We start from the raw sequence: 20,067 nt of genomic DNA, 5'->3' as shown, positions 1-20,067 counted from the left end.
TAAGCTTTATCAAAAAGGAACGTTTTAAGTTTAACCTTAAAAGAGGTGTCTGCCTCTCGAACCCAGAGTGGGAGCTGGTTCCACAGGAGAGGAGCCTGGTAGCTGAAGGCTCTACCTCCTGTTCTACACTCTCAGATTCTAGAACCAGTGGCGTTGGCCACTGGCTCCTGCCAAATTTCTCAGGGGGAGCAATTGTTGCGATGATGGCTAAGGTTACCTGTTTAATGGGTAAGTAAACTCAACTGAGCTAGACATTGTCTCATTGCATTATTACATTTTCATAACATTAGTTTTTTTCTGGTCACCTCGCATAGCAATACCACCAGTAACCACAAGACAAGGATTGTTCCTTAGGCTATATACTGTACAGTCATTTTGTAAACAGGTCTTCAATAAAATTACTTTGGCTCTAAAATGTCTGAAAAATCCACTGTGGTCAACAGATAAATACTGACTGAGAGTCTTTAAACAGACCATCCGTGTGCAAATAATTCCGTAACTGGCTTGCAACAGCTTTTTGAAGATATATAGAGGGGTTGGATATGTTACTAAAACATGTTAGCAGCAGAGGTTTTATCATTTCATTTTAGTGTATGTGTAATTTGTCCATCTCCATGCAACTTCTAGCAGGTTAGGATACCCCTGGAGCTCCAAGGTTACATTCTGTCTTTTTACTCTTTCACCTAAAAGTAGAACTACATATTGTATGTGTCAATCTAAGAATTTTGGACAAGTCAGGACTGAAATATACCATCCTGCCTTTGGGTATTGGGTCAGCAGACTATGTGCAATATTTGAAATCTAAGAACATACTATTTTCAAAGGCATTTTATTGATGCTTTCCATGTCTTGAGTTGTTCTAATGCTTTAAACAGCTTGACTCTCTTTTGTATGAGCTGAAAACAAGATGTCGAAACAGGGATGCTGTATGTGTGCAAGTACACACGGGCACAGCTCCCTTCAGCCGAAGGACAGCTGCTTTTTGTGATACTGTTTTTTTTTTTTACCCCAGTAAAATGTTCCTGGTTTTTCCATTGATATATGAATGTCCAAATCATCCAAAACCAAGCTTTCACTAAAGGAATGTGACTGACACATTTTATTCCAAAATAGCTCAATAGCTCTGCATTTAACTATGTTCATATTCCAGACCACTGCTTCACATGCTCGCACAGCTCCATACTGTATTTCTTAATATGACAAAAGAGCAGGTGGAGCACTGGTGTAGTGCCAGCAAGCAAAGCCTGATGTTTAACCTAGAATGAAAAACAGTGAGAGCCTGTAATAGCTTATAGTGATTAGTCTCACTGGGCTGTTGTGCAACTACAGAGCTGAACCTGCTTCACTTAATGGCATATGCTCCAAAACTGAAATACAAGTTCCATATGCTGGCTAAAATTGCTGGCAAAAATATTGTTTCAAATCACTGTAATATAATGCAGTCAGATCCTAGCACTAGACTTGAGCTAAAAGTTAAAATGTTGGTCGGTGTTATATTTGATGTTTTTTTGGCTGCATGTTATAATTTAGTTCCAGTTCTTTGCTGTTGAGCTGCTGAAGCAGCTGGATTTAATAAAAGACTGGACATTAGTCGAGTCGGTTGGAGGGAGTCCTGCCACCCCTCTGCTCTGAGTCAAATATCCATATCAGTAACTCAACCAGACAGCCAACGAGGAAAAAACACAGGACACCAGAAACCTTGTGCCAGTTACAGTCGAGACATGTGAGCTCTCCCAAGTTGTCAAAGTCCTTCTACACCAGTGTTCTTTCTTCTCACGCACCTCTGTGCTACTTAAAGACAGATGGAAGATTTAATCTGGCAGCAGGGAGTGGTGCCAATTATCTGCTCTGCATGGAGGCCAAAAACATTAAAGTCAGACTAATGTGATAAAATTAGAAAACCAGTCCAAGAGCCCATTAGAACTCTTAATCTTACATAACTACAGTTTTTGTGCTTGACAAAAATAATAAAACTCACATGTATTTTGTCAGTGCCATATTTGTCATCGATAAATCAGATATCTACATTCATCATCTTTATGTCGCTGAAGTTCCCTGTTGAGGTTTTAGCAGAAGGGGATTGGTCAAGAGTAACAATCTAACGCAACATGCAGTGAGTGAGGAGATGGGAAACATAGGTCACCGGTCCATCTCAGGTATAGCACACAAATTAACACTAGCAGGTGGCTTTGGCTCAGGAGGTAGAGAGGGTCAGCCACTAATCAGAAGATTGGTGGTTCAATCCCTGGCACCTCCAGTCATGCTGAATCCCAAATTGCCCCAGATGGATGTGCTCACAGTGTATGACTGTATGAATGATGTGTATTAGGAAAAGGATTGTGTATAGAAACACTGTGTGAATGGGTGAATATGACTTGATTGGTCGATAAGACTGGAAGGTACTATTTTGAGTCTCCAGTCTGGTGCAGATGGAATTTCCAGTTCAGGAAGTCTGCTTGGTCTTCTCAAGTCCTATTCTTATATCTGTATGTTACCGGCAGTGCCGTGCCAGGACTTTTATACATAAGCAAGCGGAGCTGCAGAACATACCAAAGATTAATATGAGAACTACTGGTTTATAAACACGCTTAAAGTAATGATTAATACATATAACCTGTTGTGTTGACTGGATACTATAATTAATGAAAAAGGAATCATGTAGGATTTAAGTACAAACCCTCTGGTAAAATGAAAGAGATGTAACCAGAAGTAAATTCTTTATGATGGTAATTACTGAAATATAATAGATGAGGCCTAATGAATCAAGGCCATAAGAGTTTAAAGTGTTGTGCATTATTTTTCTGTCACCCTGTGAATGAGTCAGTGACATCAAAGGAACTAATTCATCTGATTATTGTGACGGTTTGTTCCAGAACAATCTGTTCTGTGAGATAGAGGAAGTGCAGTGGACAGCCAGATGGGGCAGGGTTAATAATGGTCAATGCTCTGTATATATTGTATAAACTGTCTATTATCACTATGACAACGTCTTAAAATTGTCAAATTATTGTAACAAAGTCTGTGGAAAGTTGTAGAAGAAAGGTGGAGAGAGTGAGAAAGATATTTAAGGGGTAAACTGGGGAGAATAGAGGTTCTTCTTTCTCTGCAGCCAAGTTGACGAGAAAAGGCCTTTCCTAGACGCGGACCAGAGATACAGAATGCAGTCTTCACTCTTTGAGAGAAAGCATCCACGGATTATATCTACAGTTTGGATTTAACAATTCTGGGAAGTCAAATATCTCAACGTATAGACAAGCCAACTGTGGATTACAAAATCATTCCGTGGATACGTTTGCCTGCTCTTCCATTCGAGTCTTGGATTACAAAAGAGGACTATTGGACTTTGTACTGAGTCGGGAGTTTTCAACAGAATCCAGACATTTGGAAGAATAAGGAAAGTGGCTTCGGCCAAGCCGCCTCTCATTCTCTCTCTCTCTCCAAATTTAATCATGTTATCAATTTTATTACAGTATGCTGAAGTTTTTTTAAATCTTTTTACTGATTCTTAAAGGTTACTCTAGCCAATCATTATTGAACACATCCTTGGGGCTTAACAAAGCCACTAAACCAATTCCTAGCAATTTACAAGTGCTCAGATTATGAGAGGAGAGCTGCCTCTAAAAGGCGGGACTGAAATACGATTTTTCTCATAAGGCTATTCAGAATTAGACTATTTCAGTGGAAGCAGGGTAGACGCTTGGATGTAGGCAGTTAGAAGCTAGACGTGTCTCTTCGCCACCAGCTTAAACAAGCTTTAGTGAATCTCTTTTTGAGTAAATCTCTTAGGAGCCTGAGACACTGACCCTTTAAACAGAGAGCTAGACAGAAACTCCTGTACAGGGGTACACTGGGGTCTAACACGTGGCACCCAATGTGGGGCACGAAGATAAAGAATTATAACACATTAAGGATTATCATCGTGCTAAACGGAACCCCAGCAGATTGCCAGCCGCTGATTCATGTGAAGACAACCCAGATGCAACTGGGAGGTGGCCGCTGAGACAATAGAGATCTACAGCGACAGAGGACCACGACCCAGACGCAGAGAAAAGGCAAGAAGCCTTGGAATGCAGTGATTGCCAACCCGCAGAGGCAGTCTCAGAATGTCCTGCAAAAAGATTTTAGGACTCTGTAACTATGTCAGGCACCACGTTCCTCATTATCAGAAGTAAGTTAAACCACTGTATGCTTGTCTCAAAAAGAAGGAAAAGTGTCAAGAAGAATCCATCCAAAAGTGGATATGGACAGCGTCTGTTCAGAGCAACTTGGAGAGGCTGAAAAAGGTGATCCAAGAAGCGCTCTGTGCACCTGATGGCACAGTCACGTTCACTGCAGCAATTTGATGATATATGCACAGTGTTAGAAGAAATTATTAAAAACTATTAATGACTCGACTCTGCAACTCCACTGTTTCATGGAATCTGAACGTAATTGGTGTAAGTTGTTTTATATATTATCATGTGGAACATGTCGCACGAGCACAAATAACGCTGTTAGTTTTAGCGTTAATGATGAAGTGGGTCATTAATCTGGCTTCAGTTCACCACCTCCAGTCTGCATCGGCACTTTCCCGTCTCCAAAATGTTCGTACGCATGGGTCAGTTTGCGTGGAAATGCGCAAATTTTCCCGTCAAGTTTGTTTTTATAAATCCCAACGTTTGCGTGAGAAGTGGTGTACGCACGTTTCAGGCCCCATTTTGTGCGTACGCAACGGTTATAAATGAGGCCCGAGCTGTGCAGATACATCTGGTAGAGGCCCTGAGAAGATAAGATGGACAGAAGGACAGGGTGCTCAGAAGTTTAAAGGGGACATATCATGCAAATTCCACTTTGTTAGTGCTTCTACAGGTTAATGTGGGTATCTGGCATGTCTACCAACCCAAAAACTCTGGGAAAAAAACACTCGCGCGTTTTGTTATGGTTCCTCTAAGTCAGAAACGTCATGCTTGAGCGACTCGATTGCGCTTCCGGGGTTTTGTGTCGTAACAAGGAACTGGAAGTCTCCCTACATGGTCTTGGCCCACCCCCCACCTCCCCCCCGTCCCCCCCGTCCCCGTCCCCCCACACTCGTTACGCCGGGTTTACACCGGAGGCAGCGAGGCTGCGAGGCAGCGCAGCGCCGTTCCCAAGCGCAGCCGCCTGGCTGTTCACACGGGACGAGCATTTCTCCGCTGGTCAGCCCGCGATTCACTCACATGTGGCATTTGTCTGGATCGTTGGGACTGGGAGGCTGCAGCAGTTGCTCGGGCGCGACCGCTCGCTCTCCCGTGCGTGAGCTGGAATTTGTGTCAGCGCCACACAGCCAGCAGTGTGGAAGACTTCCGCAGTGTTCAGCACTACTGTACCACTGGCACAAACACATAGAGCCCCCCCCACTCGTTACGCCGGGTTTACACCGGACGTGGAAGCGCCGCTGCGAGGCAAATCATGGGGGGAGAGGGGGGAGGGGGGAGCTGGCTCATTAGCATTTAAAGGAACAGGCACTCAAAACAGGTCACTCTGTGGAGGGCTGTTTTATACAGGGTAAAAAGGGTGCTGTTTTAAATGATCCTTGTGGTATTTTGACCAAAGTATGTTACAGACATTTCATTAAGACCCCAAGGAACCATATCAACTTGTGGTAAAATGGGCATGCTATGTCCCCTTTAAGTGGGGCAGAAGTATTAAGTTGAGTATTATTAATTTAACATGTAAAGCATGCAGGCAATATTTAGTTTTAGGTTTCTAACAGAACCTTGTAGCTGTATTGTATTATATTGGTGTGTAACCAATGGGATCTATTCACATGTCACCTTATTGGGGTTTAAATACACCCTTCCTGGTATGGGCTTCAGATGAAGAGCAAAGAAACGTTGCACTTCTGATACACACAGTCCACATCCATCACGTGTCAGGCTGGTGTGATGAGAGAGTGCTGCTTCTGCACATGGGGATGAAAAGTCTGGAAATGCACTGCCCCCTTTTGGAAAATGTCCATTATTACTTAATTATTTTTCAGTTATTTTCACAATTGTGGCACGATATGTCTATACTGCGCTCATCTTTCAAAACATTTCACAGATTGCTTTACCTACATGTCACTTACTGTGTTTTTATCTCCAATAGTTTGTGCTTTCTCTCCCTCTCTCATTTCTGCAGTCGTCTCTGACTGAGCGGCAAGACACAACACAACAACAAACACTCTTCTTATTATAACGAGTCTGACAGAGTTTAAAGATGATGGTTACACAACTGTCCCTAGTGTCTCTCAATCTCTCTCTCTCTTCCATTTTTCTCCACTCATCCCAACCGGTGGAGGCAGTCTGGTTCTGCGAGAGGTTTCTTCCAGTTAATGTGGAAGTTTTTCTCTCCAGTTTTCTCATTGTGGAAATTGTTGGGTTTCTCTCTTACTTTACGTTACTCTATTCTTAGGGTCTCGACCTTCCTATGTAAAGTGCATTTAAAAGAACTTTCTGTTATAGCCAAGATTTGCTAAGCCACACCATTTGCAAAAGATATTTGAGTTGATGACCGCCATGTTTGCTTTTTTTGTCATTAATTTCGCTCAATTAAAATAGGTATGTTAGGTCTCTCAGTTTTACCAAAAGTCAAGTTCAAATGAATTTGACATGACGCACTATTTGCCAAATATTGTAGTTAGACAAGGTTAAGCAATACTCTGCTGCTGCTAACAGGTGAGCCCACAGATAAGGTGGTTTTAGGCAGTCAAAAGACGACAAACAGCCTCAGCTTTGATGGCTACTTTGCTATTTACGTTGTATAGAACCCAAAATACATTAACAGGACGCCTCTTAAAGCACGGGTGTCATGATTGTTCCGCTCAGGCCAGCTTTGCTTACTAGCGTCATCCATTTTCATTGGAAAACAACATAACTGGCAGGCAATGGGTCAAGCTCTGTGTCAAACAGTGGTCGCTCTCTGCTGGATCAAAAGGCAAACTATACCAGGCGGTCTGATGGGCTTCTAGGCTGTACATTTTGAACTCAAACACAGGTCCTATACAAACTATTCCTGTCAAGTTTGAATATGTGTTTAAATTTCAAATAAAAAGTGACAGCCCTGATGTGTATCTCTCTTTGAGTTAAACATTATCATAACTGACAGAAATAATGGCAGAGATCACAAAAATAAAATCCTCATCAAAATGAATTATGGTTTACCTTTTATCAGAATCATTAAGATCAAACTTCCAAAGATTTCCGGCCAAGCAAAGGCCTCGACTTCCCTGAGGAAAAGCACTGGACCAACATTTTAACACTTGGAGGGGAAAAACTGATGACGCGGTCCAGAGACGTGTTAAAAGAGTTTAAAACATTTATTATGCATAATACCAGGAGTCATAGAAATTCATTTAAATATGTTTTGTTTGAAGACTTTCATTTTTTAAACACTGTCATTATCACCCAGAAGGTTTTTAGCAGAATATAATGCAGCACTCTGTGATATTTACAGACCAGGGGTTAATTTATATTGGTTATCAGTTTAAGTTTTCATTTTACAACATGTATAGTACAATCACATATGCCTTCTCCACCAGTGTCATAATAGTCCCATGTAATGTTAGTGTGAAGGCCAAGAGTCATAGCAGAGCCTGTGACCCTGCACATACTCTACATCGGCAGGTAGCACAACAACAGGTGACAAATAATCATTTACAACCCTTAAAACCATGGGTTTTACTTTGACAAGCTGTATTTTTTATTGTTATTATGCCGATGTCTGAAATTCCAAATAACATTTTTATATACAGTGACATACAGATATACAGTGACAGCTAGTGTTAGTGCAGTAAATAAGAAATGAATGACGCAAATGAAGGAATATCAGGTCTTAAATCGCTCCCCTACACCACCTCATCTTCTCGGTTTCAATTTTGTTCAGCTATGTTACAGAAACAGGCTTGATCGGGTGACGACAGTATGTTTTTCCTCAATGACCAGCCCACTGCAGAAATTTACTCTACTGAACTTAACATACTGATCAGCCTCTTTTCATCATTCCAAGCAGGTATTTGCAGGTGAGAGGGGGCACAGTTAAATATAGAAGTGTCACACAAGTTGTGCGGTCGACTCACTTCGCAGCTTGCCAGATGATAATGCCAAGTATGACAAGTACGATGGAACCAACCATTGCAAGGATGCACATCTTCTTCCGGGACTTTTGCTGTGATAAAGAAGCACAGACTAGAGGGTTAGTGGCAGGGACCTCACTGACTGACAGCACTCAGGACTGACAGCTGCTGCACACTCACCTGGTAGTAACTGGCTCTCTGGAGCTGCTCTGTTCCTCGTTCTACGTGAACTTCAGCATTTTCCACGTTTGCCTCGATGCTATCTGCAGGGCAGGACATAGAGAAAGGTGAGCTGAAAGCTAATTAAAGCTGCTTTCAGACATGCACTGAACTCCTGAGGAGGTATGCGAGAACGCAAATGTCCGAATGAGAGCCTCTGGAGTTTCTGCAGACTTTCTCTGCCTGGCCCCCTGGTACAAAGTGAGCCGGAGCTGATGTGAGAACACAGCAGGAGATCCTCTGCAGCATTCACCAAGCACAAATGGAGGGTTTTGATGACGTTTCCAACGGGGAAAAAAAACAAGGAAATGGTGGCATACACACAGAAGACACAGACAAAGAAGTAAAGGGAGTTTGTGGTGGTAAGAGCCAATGCAATAGTCAAAGTGGTAAATAAAATAAGTGATCTCTGCAGCAGATTTAATACATCACATTCTGCCTGCTGCACCACCCTCATCTGAATCGTGCAGAATATTTGTTGCTGTTGTGAGTGGAGAATCTCGTGCTGCATCGTGCATGTGTGTAAAGCAAACTGCGGAGAAAGTCCGGACCCTATTCTCCGGAGTGCCTGCGCAGGTCATGACACAACGGCTCTAGTTACAGTAAAGTTCGGAAAATCTGTAAAAAGCTAAGGCTAAAATATGGTGAAGCAGTTTTATATGTAAACTTTATACGGGTGGTCCGTTCTTCACATCCTGTCTCCTCCCAACAGTCACTGTTGGTTTGTTTGAACAACGATCAAGACCATAAAATGTTGTTTTAGTTTCCTTAGACTAGAGGAGAAACTACATTCAATTTGAACTCTGAGGTCTGAGCATGCTCAAAACTGTGAAAGTTCTGTATAATTAACTACACACACATACACTATACTCTCTGTATATGGTCATATTGTTGTATACAATTAATACAGAAACATTTCTGACTTTTTTTCCCATTTTGTTTCAGTCTCATTAGAAAATTGATCCAGTATATTTGTCTCATCTATATTCAATACTCCTCAGTGGTTTACAAGTTACAAACTGAAATATGCCAAGTACTCAGACCCTTCACCTATAGCAGCAGTGAGAGCATAACGTTTTCTCGGTTAAGTTCCTCCCATTCATCTTGGCAGAATAATTCAAGCTCAGGTTGGATGTGCACAGACATTTTCAGAGATGCTCTACTGGGTTCAGGTCCAGAGTCTGGCTGGACCACTGGACTTTATAGACATTTTCTGGAACCACTCCCGTGTCTTCTTGGCAGGATGCTTCATGTCATTGTCTGAAATGTAGTCCTTCTGCCAGGATTCTGAGCACTCAGGAGAATGTTTCCACTCAGAATTATTTCATATTTTTCTAACAGGCATCTGACCATGGGGTCTCCTTCAGCACAACTGGGTTCTTGGCTATTAGTCTGCACAGGGCATCTAGTTCCCAATAACACGTTATGGCACGTTATGATGACCAGATACAGGAAGAGAACTAATGGAGCCCTGCTCCTGGGCACTGTTACAGATTTCATTGCTACAGATGTTATTGTATGGTGGCCTGTGTCCTGACAAAATCCTGTGTCAGAGGTCTATGGAAAGTCCTGGTTTGGAATTTACTCAGACATACACCATCAACTGGAAGAAATTCAGTAAAGAACAGATAAACTCCAGTCAAGTTGTAGAAGCATCTCAAGACCGATTGAAAGGAGTAGAATGCATCAGCGCACCACTACGATTGTCATAACCAAGGGTTAGAATACTTGCGTTAAATTAGATATTTTAGTCTGTAGCATAAAATTACATTTTGAACTTCGCGATCCACAGATAGCATCAACCACAGCGCTACTCACCTATCATTTCTCCCTGATCATGGATCATCACTGCCAAGTCCTTGAAGATCTGGTTTACATCCATGATGTCAGACTGAAACAGACAAAAAGCTCAAATCAGTTGAGGCAGTTGTATGTGGTCCGACGGCATCACAGTGGATTTTAAAATAAGCCTGTAGACATGATTGTGTTCCACTGTGTCCTGATCAATATTAGAAATGCTATGCAAACAGACCTCCAGCTGTCTGATGTTGGTTTCTCTCTCCTTGATGAGCTCCAGATCCTCCTCTGTGATCGCTGCCTCCTCTGCCTGGGTAGTCATCTGACCCCAGTCCTCTTGGCTTATTACAAACAGGAAAGACACAAACATTTTGTCCAAAAACTAAAGCTGATCGTTCTTACTGTTGTACATTGTTTTCAGTCTTGTTTTCTTCTGCGCAAGTATGAATCATGTTTGCAGTGAAAAACATTTGTTTTAAGCACAATGATTTCATTTCTTGTCTTTAATAGCCAAGTTGATTAACAGATTCATTTATTATTTGACATGAATTTTCCATGCCACATTTACAATAAACCACATCACAGAAACTAAGTCAAGAATTGTATTTTATTTCAGTTTAGCCCAGCAGGAGGGAGCAGCCACCAGCCAATACTAACTGCAAAGTAATATAATACATTAGATTAGAATTAATTTAATCTATGGCAGTTATCTATGGTCAAAGGTCTGTCACCCACAACAGATTCAGAGTGACAGGAACACAGACTAAAGAGTGATGGACATGTTCTCACGTGAGAGACAGAACTGCAATGCCAAATAGCGTTGTTGTTGTGAGAAGTGTGGATTTGTTTTGTTCCATATGAAATTGTGGCAGAACAAATAAGAAAATGGCGGTCACCACAGTCTAGATACACTGAGAGATGCTAGGTTTCTCTGTTTGGAGATGGAAATTCTTAATATATTATCTCCACCCAAGAGGTTGTTTTCATCAGCATTTGTTTGTTTGTCTGTTAGTCAGCAGTAAACTACTGGAAAGATTACCATGAAACGGTGGAGGTAAGGACTCTTCTAGGTGCTATTCTAGTTCAATCTAAACAACTTGGGCTTCAGTGAATCACCTAGCAAAGTTCCATATCCCCCAAACTGCCTGACAATGAAACTCTGACTGAATGTCAAGTTACTTACTTATCAAAAGATACCAGTTTTTCATCTCGAGAACTGTCCTCAGCCTGAGAGAGAAAAGAAAAGCCATTAATGTCAAAGTCCATTGAGTAAAACACAGATCAAGACATGGGTCACTAGAATCTGATGTTTCTTCACTCCTGTCATGAATGCAGTTAGGGGAATTCTTCATCTGCCCTCCTGTGGTATGAAACCACCACTGACTCCTACTTACTGACAGACGGGATCCAGCCCTCGCCCTGGCTACCGACTCCTTTTCCCTCTCTGCTGCACGCCGCTGGATTGCTTGGAAGTTGTTGAGAGCAGCTGAGAAATCATTCATCAGCCGGTCCCTCTGGATCTTTTGCTGCCTCTGGACATCACAGAGTAGAGGGACACATACAGTATGAGACCAGTTGGAAAGACATGGACGATCTCAAAGATGTTTGAGAAGCTGAATTAATAAAAAATGCTGAACTATTTGTATTTTTTCCAGTGATAAAGAGACCGTAGTCTCTTGTAACCACTAAAGGACTGGCTACTGAAATCTGGTACCAATTGTGGCACAGCTTCCTACACGGCCGGTAATTACTGGACCTCAGAGCAACAGCTTGTAGGGTTGGTGGCGGTGTGCACCTTGTTGTTTGCAATCCACCAATAAACCGAGAGAAGAAATGTGAACCACAACAAACTTAATGAGACACCTGGCAGCACATGGGATGCATTTAAAAGCAGAGGGATGCACCGTGTTTAACTGACTTGACCCCACGTCAAGCACATCTGCCGGCAGTGTGGCAGCCCTGACTCTAGCAGTGGGGAGGACAATTGATGACATGTTTGGAGCTGGAGTATATTAATGTATTACACACTGAAACTGTTATTTAGTGTTAAAATATTGTAGTGAGGTTTAGTTTTATTTGTATTATTCAGTCTACATAAACCAAATTTCAGATTCATATGAGATTACTGTGACCTTTGTCCACTGAAAACTTTCAGGTCATCTTTGCGTCCAAGTGACAACTGGTCAAAATGTGGAGAAATTCCCTTATGTTTAAGAGACCAAAAAAATGTTTTGTGAGGCCACCGTGACCTTGGATTTTTACCACCAAAATTGTAATCAGTTAATCCGTGAGTCCAAGTGAATAATTGTGCCTGATTTGAAGAAATTCCCTCAAGGCATTCTTGAGATATATTGCATTCACAAGAATGGAATGAATGGACAACCCAAAAACATAATGCCTTCAGCCAGTGACTGTTGCCGGCGGGGAGCCATGATAAATACATTTTGGTACCGTTTCAGTATTGGAACCATTTTAAAAAGTAGCAATTTAGCACCACTATCAGAAAAGACCAAAACGATACCAAACCCTAATTCTTACAGAGACTTTTTAGGTACACGATCACCAGAGGTAAAACCAGGAATAATACAAAAATATAGCTATGAAACAAATTTTGTTTTTGAAAATTGTTGAAAAAACAAACTACAAATTAAAAACGATGGTTGTCAGTAAATGGGATTTAAGAGACAGGCAGAATAACAGAATTAAATCACAACGGTTACATCATTTAACAGTTGTTGGACCTGAGCATTCATCAGAATTACATGCAAGAGGTTAGAGGTGGGAATCTCACAATTCATTTCAGAATCAAAACTACCGATTCAACAAAAAGAAAGGACGAACTGTAATTGGGCTCTTACTCATAAACGGAATATATACTTCATTTATTTATGTTTACACTTTTACATGTAGATTTTTCTCTGAGGGCATCTTCCTTCCCTTTTGAAGCTTAGTATATTTAATCTCTTTATAATAAACAAATTGTGCAATGTGTATTTAATGTTTTTTTAAAGCCTCTGTATTAGAAAAAAACCTAACCAGAGGCACATTGCTGAGGTATTAAAGTGTGGCTGCTGATGTGTCAAGACAGACTTTGATTGCAGTTTACAGGCTGTTAGTCAGAACCACACAGGGACTTTGCTCTTAGCACATGTTTAAGTGGCATCTACTTCTCTGCTGTTACATTACAAAGGCTGAGTTGTGGAGGTTGGTGTGGTTGTATTTTAATTATGAATTTGCAGTTTTGTTAAGATTTTCATCTATTGTTAATATAAGCCTGATTGTACAGTAACATGTAGAACTTGAGTCCAACACTTTATATTTTTTGCTCCTTATGCTAGTGACAAATGAAGAGTGACACTTACCTGCTCTGAGGGTGACAAGGGCAAAGGGACTGATCCCAAGTCTTTCAGGTGCTTGTTGGTTTCTTTTGCCAATTGATTGGTATAGTGTTGTATCTGCTGCCTGTGGAGATACAAGCATTTTAGATTTAAACCCTACTAGTCAATAGAGGTGTGCATCTCCACTAGCCTCACGATTCGATAACGATTCAGCAGTCAACGATTCGATTCACAACGATGCATTTCAATGTATCACATCCACAATTTTCTATATTACTGCACATGGCGGCTTTTTCATCAATTAATAAAATCAGTCAGACAAACATGAACTCCGTTTTTATTTAGAAAGTGCTTTAAAAAGTATTATAGACTGTTACTGTCATTACAAGTGTGTCATAATTTACAAAATAAGGTTTTCAATTCATAAAATCAGACTATAACTGTTATGGAAGTTTTCTGGAAGCTGGTGAAAGGAGAAATCAGGCAGCAGCTGATGTCTTATGCAGAAGATTTTAATGTAGACTTGATGCATCAAGGAGACCAGGATGTGGAACAATATACAAACACTAACAGAGTAACATGAGCAATTGTCATGAAGATGTCTCCCACAGCATCTGCATACATCTTCCTCTACTTGCGTCACCCATTCTAACAGCACATCCATGAATGGCTAGAATTGCTGTCACTCTCTATGGTACATGAAGGTGTTTGCATCCTATTGGATAGTTAAGTCTAAAGTATGTAATCCTAAATCACATTGTGTCCTTACGTCTTGTTACTGATAAAATACGCAAAAGAGTTGAAGTTGGTGCCTCTCTGTCTGGTCCATCTGAGTTAGATATGAAAGTCCCTCAACGTAGACACTACAATGTACTGTTGGTTGGCCCTTTATCTATAACCTGACCTTGGGTACTGCTTAGAGAGAGAAGGGAGTGTGTGTGTGGAATTAGACAGGCACTATTCTCTTGTAGATATAATGTGTAATATACAATATACATAATATATAGTGCCATACACAGTAATGTGTGAGGATGGTACAAAATTCAACAACAACAAGTCTATGACAGTCGTCAAACTTCTGTCGGTAGGAGAGTGTGTGTGATTGTGTGCTCGTCTCTGTACCTCCTCACACGTTAACTAAAAATCACATGTATTTAGTTATTAATCGATGATGTCGGATCATGACTCCGTATCGTTCCATCACTTTAACTCTGATGTCCTGACTGTGCGCGTCACGTTACGTCCCGTGTTGTGTGAAGCAGGGAAATGCCTGCACGGTGTGTTTTAACGTGTGTCTCATACACTCTAGAGAATCAAACAAACACAAAGTCAACGTCAGTCCTGTACGTGTCCTAATAACTTGTGATCAGTGATGGCGTTTAATTTTAAAGTGTAAAGTGAGTGCAGGTCAGGGGAGTGAGGAGGAAACAGACTCCGACAGAGACTCTGACACAGACCGGACCCTTAATGAGCATCTGTCTGATCCTGGAGCAGCGGTGTTATTATTATGCAGTGGCAGGACCTCGCTTAAACACATTTCCTGTTGGACAGCAGAGGCCACTGGGACAAAGTGACTATCCAAAGGGGACAGTATGTCTGTGTGCGACCTTATGTGTGTATGTGTGTGTGTGTGTGTGTGTCAAAAAGAGAGAGGGAGTCCATGATTTGATACATACAGACGATCCTGGAGTTCACTGGTGTCCTGTCTGGTCCCCACCTGGTTCACCATGGATTTGATCTGAGCAGCTGTCAAGGGAAAAAAACTTGGTGATAAGTCTCAGTGTTTGTGATGAAAAAACAAATGTACACGCTGTCCCTAGATTGCAAGTACATGGACTTCATTAATAAAGCACTTTTCTAGTATTAACAACATATGTCACATTCCTTCTTCATACCGTGCTTCCTTATAAATAAAAGTCACACACTGACAGCATCAGGGGTCCAGTGTCTTGCACCTCTTTTGACATATGGACTGGTGGACAGGGATTGAACCTATGACTCTGTCTATAAAGATGTTCAGTAATCCAAGTCAAAGTGGTTATCCAGGAATTGTATGAAGGCAACTGATTAAAAAAACCGAAGAAGCCTCTTGACATGTCTTCAAGAAACTCAAGCAAGACCAGTTGCTTATGAATACATGTACAACTCCTAGAGAACCAGAGAACCAGGACTTTCTGATTAAATGACAACCCACTCTATGTCCTGAGCCACACTCAGGTCATGCTTATTCGTAGGGGATAGTAATAGTGAACTACATAGTCAGACTGAAGAATTAGTGCCTTGCACTTTAACTTCTGACCACAAGAATTGAATCCATTAATCCTCGAGGCCTATGGCCTTTCTCAATACAGAGCACACTGCTCCAATACTTATTGAAGGGACTGTATGTAGATCTTTTGGATGTAAGATCAAAAGATGAATATGAAAACAAGAGTTTAGAATGTCAGCTAGTCAACAACTCAGGACAAAGCACCTTTTGTTTGAACCCAAAACTATTGGAACATGTGACTGACTGAGCCGTTTACATTCCTTGTTCAAACATGAAATAGCTCTGAGTGTGTGCTCTTGGTTTTAGTTTACAGAGAGATGTCTGGGAGAAGAGCAGAGACATTGTGAGACTGAAACACTGTATACAGACTTTATAACCATTTGGAATGTCCTGAAGTAGAGTTCAGAGTTCACTGCTCCATCATCAGTTAGTGAACGTGTGTAAAAGACCTGTTGTAAAGTCATCTGTAAAAAGGATCTGCTCATAATACAGAAGAACAAGCTCTGTGGTGGTGTCATGGCTGCTTTTCGAACAGGTTCAATCATCTTTAATGACTGAAGTCTATTGGCAGCATCAGAATAAATTCCGACATCTGCAGAAACAAAACAATTTCTCTCCCAGTATACAGAGAAATCTTCCTTATTTTATCCTGTAGCACCCTGACCCTGAACACAACGAGACACATCAGAGAGAAGTGGAAGGTTTAAGACTGATCAAGTCAATGACCAGATCCTGTTCCCCACAGACGTAAACCACCTGAAACAAACATGAAGTAAACGAGGCAGCAGTAAAAGAGAAACTACATAAATGATAAAGATAACAATAAGTGATAGTTTTGATGCACTAATTACAAATAATGGTTATTCAACCAAATATACATTTTTATTTTTATTAAGATGATCTGTTCCTTTTCATTCACATCTAAATAATCGGTGGTCTGGTTAAAAATGTCGGAATAAATGTGTTCAACAGATCAGGACCTGTTGAACACATTTAGATGAAAACACAAGGAAATTAAAGCAGAAACTCTGAACTCTTGTCTCATGTTGTTCTTATGATGTTTAACCAGAAAGTCTTCAGTTTATTATTCCAGTGTCACATATCCATCCCCAGACTTGTAGATTGAGAATGAGCACACTACAGTAGAACAGACAACTGAATGTCCAGACATATTCTCTATTTATTGAATACATAAATCAGTCATCAGACAAGCTGCTTATCCTTTTGAGGGTCGTTGGGAGCTGGAGCCAATCACAGCTGATATTAGGCAATCTACAGACCTCAATCAAGATCTGAGGTCTGTATTTATATAGCGCTTTTCTAGTCTTGATGACCACTCAAAGCGCTTCACAGTACCCACTCACACAAACACATTCATACAGTGCATCTATGAGTAGTACTTGTATCTATGTGAAAGGGCAATTTGGGGTTCCGTATCTTGCTCAAGGACACTTTGGCATGCGGAATGGGGAGGACTGGGACCTGTACATCCTGGACAGGTCACCAGTCTATCACAGAGCTGACATACAGAGACTAACATCTGCTCACATTTACAGTCAATTTAGAGTCACCAATTAACCCAATGTCTTTGGACTGTAGGAAGAAGCTGAAACACCAAGGGGAAACCCACTCAGGCAAAAGGAGAGCAGGCAAAGTCCACTACGCAGGAAGGTTCTTGATCCACCACTGTGAAGCCACAGTGCTAAATACTGCACTCCTGTGCCACTCTAAAACCAAACAGACTTTTTTTTTTAATTAATGTGATGGGCATCTTTGTGACCTGGTTGAGGTACAGTCTGGTTCACATCCATATTCTTATGAATAATGAGTGAACCGCCACACAAAGTCTGGCAAAGCCTGTACCATACTTATACAAAGTGCACTTGAGGCTTCTTAAAGATTTGAAGGTTGAGAAATTGGCTTTGGAAGCATTTTAAATCACTGAAGTGTTGACAAAACATCTGTATTGAATCTAATATCTAACAAAATTAACAAAAAGGTATGATGAACACTTCCTCTATTGCCCAGACTTATCTGGTATCAAATTGATACTGATGATCAACAAATCTGATCTTCATGAACACCTATTTGAAACATTTGTTTGAAGATAAGAGACACAGTTGACCACAATCAACCAATATGATTGGTTAAAACACTAACAAGTTCAGCACAGCAGGCTGACACAGATTTCTCCAACATATCACCAGAGCTGGTAAGTGAGTGAGCGCTTCAGCAAAGGGACACTTACTGTTCTGTGTGATCTTCTGGATGTTGGAACTGCATGTCTGTATGATGGTGTTGAAGTCCTGTGGGACAGAGCGGTAGCTCTCTGCTTTGCCGTAAGACATGTCTGCTAAAATGAGCTTCGCCTTTGGAGTTGAATTTTATCTGCAGACGGAGAAACACATTGTTATTAGAAACCATTCACATGTGTTACTTTACAACTGTCATCTCTGCTGGAGGACTTTATAAAGGCAAAGCAATGGCAGTGACAGTGTGGGGCCAGAAATGACCAAAGAGCATCAGAACACCTGGTGTAAACTCACATCCTGACCCAGGGTTTTTCAGTTAACGTTGGGTTAACACACTTAGCTGTTCACATATGAGCAGATTAGCTTAGTCACTCTTGCTATGGATCACAGAGTCTGCTTACGGTTACACAATAATGATGACTTCATTGTTTTATTGACCCTAGAGATCGACCTACATACATTTCCGTGACTCAGTCTGAGTAACAACTGCTAGCTAGCTAACAAGCTAGCCTACAGAAGTCGGATCATTTCAGCTCAAGGATCGCATCAGACCAGTGATATCTGTTGAAACCCCGTGAGAACGTGTTGTTCACACGGTTTGTATACACAAGTCTGGTCCACGCATGAATTATCTTCCGTCATCCCACTGGGTTTAGCTACAGAAAGTCACGGGAGGGAGTGCAGACCTGATCTGCACAGCTGTTAGCTTTGTAGCTAACTGACGTTAGCTTGTTCTGTTTCAGTTGCTTGTGATGAACGGATTTTCCTGAAACAGCCACGCTTGATCATCACCTATTAAGAGACACACTCAATGGACAGCACACCTTAATTAAAAAAACAATGTAATACTTGCTGAATTGTCTGTTTCGGATGAACACAGAGGCGAACTGTTTTCCTTTCTGCCGCTGATACAGTGCTGTTCCTGGTCTGTGACGTCACCTTCTTCTTCTTTTTGTTGGCAAATCTCGCAACAACTTCAAAGGCTTATAGCGCCATCTCCTGTGTGGGAGCCTGTGGCGTCATGGCGTGCAGTCAGAACACTGATAAATAAATGTAGGTCACCCCCTTTTGGATCCTGTGACTAAACAACCTGCCAACCCTCTGTTCTCCCTAAAGCCAAGTACTGTGCCTTCACGTCTCTCTCTCCACCCAAGGTCAGGTTATAGATAAAGGGCCAACCAACAGTACATTGTAGTGTCTACGTTGAGGGACTTTCATATCTAACTCAGATGGGCCAGACAGAGAGGCACCAACTTCAACTCTTTTGCGTATTTTATCAGTAACAAGACGTAAGGACACAATGTGATTTAGGATTACATACTTTAGACTTAACTATCCAATAGGATGTGAACACCTACATGTAACATAGAGAGTGACGGCAATTCTAGCCATTCATGGAGGTGCTGTTAGAATGGGTGACGCAAGTAGAGGGAGATATATGCAGATGCTGTGGGAGACATCTTCATGACAATTGCTCATGTTACTGTTAGTGTTTGTATATTGTTTCACCTCCTGGTCTCCTTGATGCATCAAGTCTACATTAAAATCTTCTGCACAAGACATCAGCTGCTGCCTGAGTTCTCCTTTCACCAGCTTCCAGAAGACTTCCATAACAGGAGGTAGAACCTTCAGCTAGCAGGCTCCTCTCCTGTGGAACCAGCTCCCACTCTGGGTTCGGGAGGAAGACACCATCTCAACATTTAGGGTTGAACTTAAATGTTCATTTTTGATAAAAACCTATTGTTAAGGCTGGATCAGGTGAGTCCTGAACCATCCCTTAGTTATTCTGCTATAGGTCTAGACTGCTATAATAATAATAATTATTATCAATATTATTATTATTATTTATCATCATCATCATCATCATCATCATCATCATCATCATCATCATCATCATCATCATTAATAAATAACATTATTACAACATTATCACTCTCATTATTCTCATTGTAACAAATGTCAAATAGGGAGGTGTGGCGCCATTTCACAACAGCCAAGTGATCTGCATTGCATTATGTTTTGTGCACATTGTGTTCATCACACCAGGTACAAGTGTGAGGAGGTGGGAGAGTGAGGCCTGATGTGTAGACCGATATCCCTTGTCTGGCATGTCACTGCGTG

The 20,067-nt window shown here is 41.3% G+C and overlaps 1 protein-coding gene across 3 annotated transcripts; it reads right to left on the bottom strand.

Moving 5' to 3' along the window:
- Positions 1-7,296: 7,296 nt before the first annotated feature.
- Positions 7,297-18,936, bottom strand: LOC117771133 (syntaxin-12-like). 3 transcript variants are annotated; one of them, XM_034601229.1, is made up of 10 exons: positions 18,796-18,936; positions 17,943-18,082; positions 15,102-15,171; positions 13,450-13,549; positions 11,482-11,619; positions 11,271-11,314; positions 10,323-10,428; positions 10,109-10,181; positions 8,252-8,334; positions 7,297-8,163 (listed from the first exon to the last, which is right to left on the bottom strand). In XM_034601229.1, the coding sequence occupies exons 2-10, from the start codon at positions 18,040-18,042 to the stop codon at positions 8,071-8,073; spliced, it is 807 nt and encodes a 268-aa protein (XP_034457120.1). In that variant the 5' UTR covers positions 18,043-18,082; positions 18,796-18,936; the 3' UTR covers positions 7,297-8,070. The 3 variants fall into 3 exon arrangements, with proteins under 3 accessions (XP_034457120.1, XP_034457121.1, XP_034457122.1); XM_034601230.1 differs by having other exon boundaries at positions 18,800-18,926; XM_034601231.1 differs by having other exon boundaries at positions 18,771-18,850.
- Positions 18,937-20,067: the final 1,131 nt, after the last annotated feature.

The sequence above is a fragment of the Hippoglossus hippoglossus genome, chromosome 11, assembly GCF_009819705.1.
Source record: "Hippoglossus hippoglossus isolate fHipHip1 chromosome 11, fHipHip1.pri, whole genome shotgun sequence".
Classification (NCBI taxonomy): Eukaryota; Metazoa; Chordata; class Actinopteri; order Pleuronectiformes; family Pleuronectidae; genus Hippoglossus; species Hippoglossus hippoglossus.
This window is presented reverse-complemented; position numbering and strand designations above follow the sequence as displayed.

Coding starts and splice junctions, on each gene's coding strand:
- LOC117771133 (XM_034601229.1), bottom strand. CDS start 18,042: ATGTCTTACGGCAAAGCAGAGAGCTACCGCTCTGTCCCACAGGACTTC. Junction 11,620..13,449: donor CCTTGTCACCCTCAGAGCAG/GTAAGTGTCACT, acceptor TGTGATGTCCAG/AGGCAGCAAAAGATCCAGAG. Junction 10,429..11,270: donor AAACTGGTATCTTTTGATAA/GTAAGTAACTTG, acceptor GTTTGTAATAAG/CCAAGAGGACTGGGGTCAGA.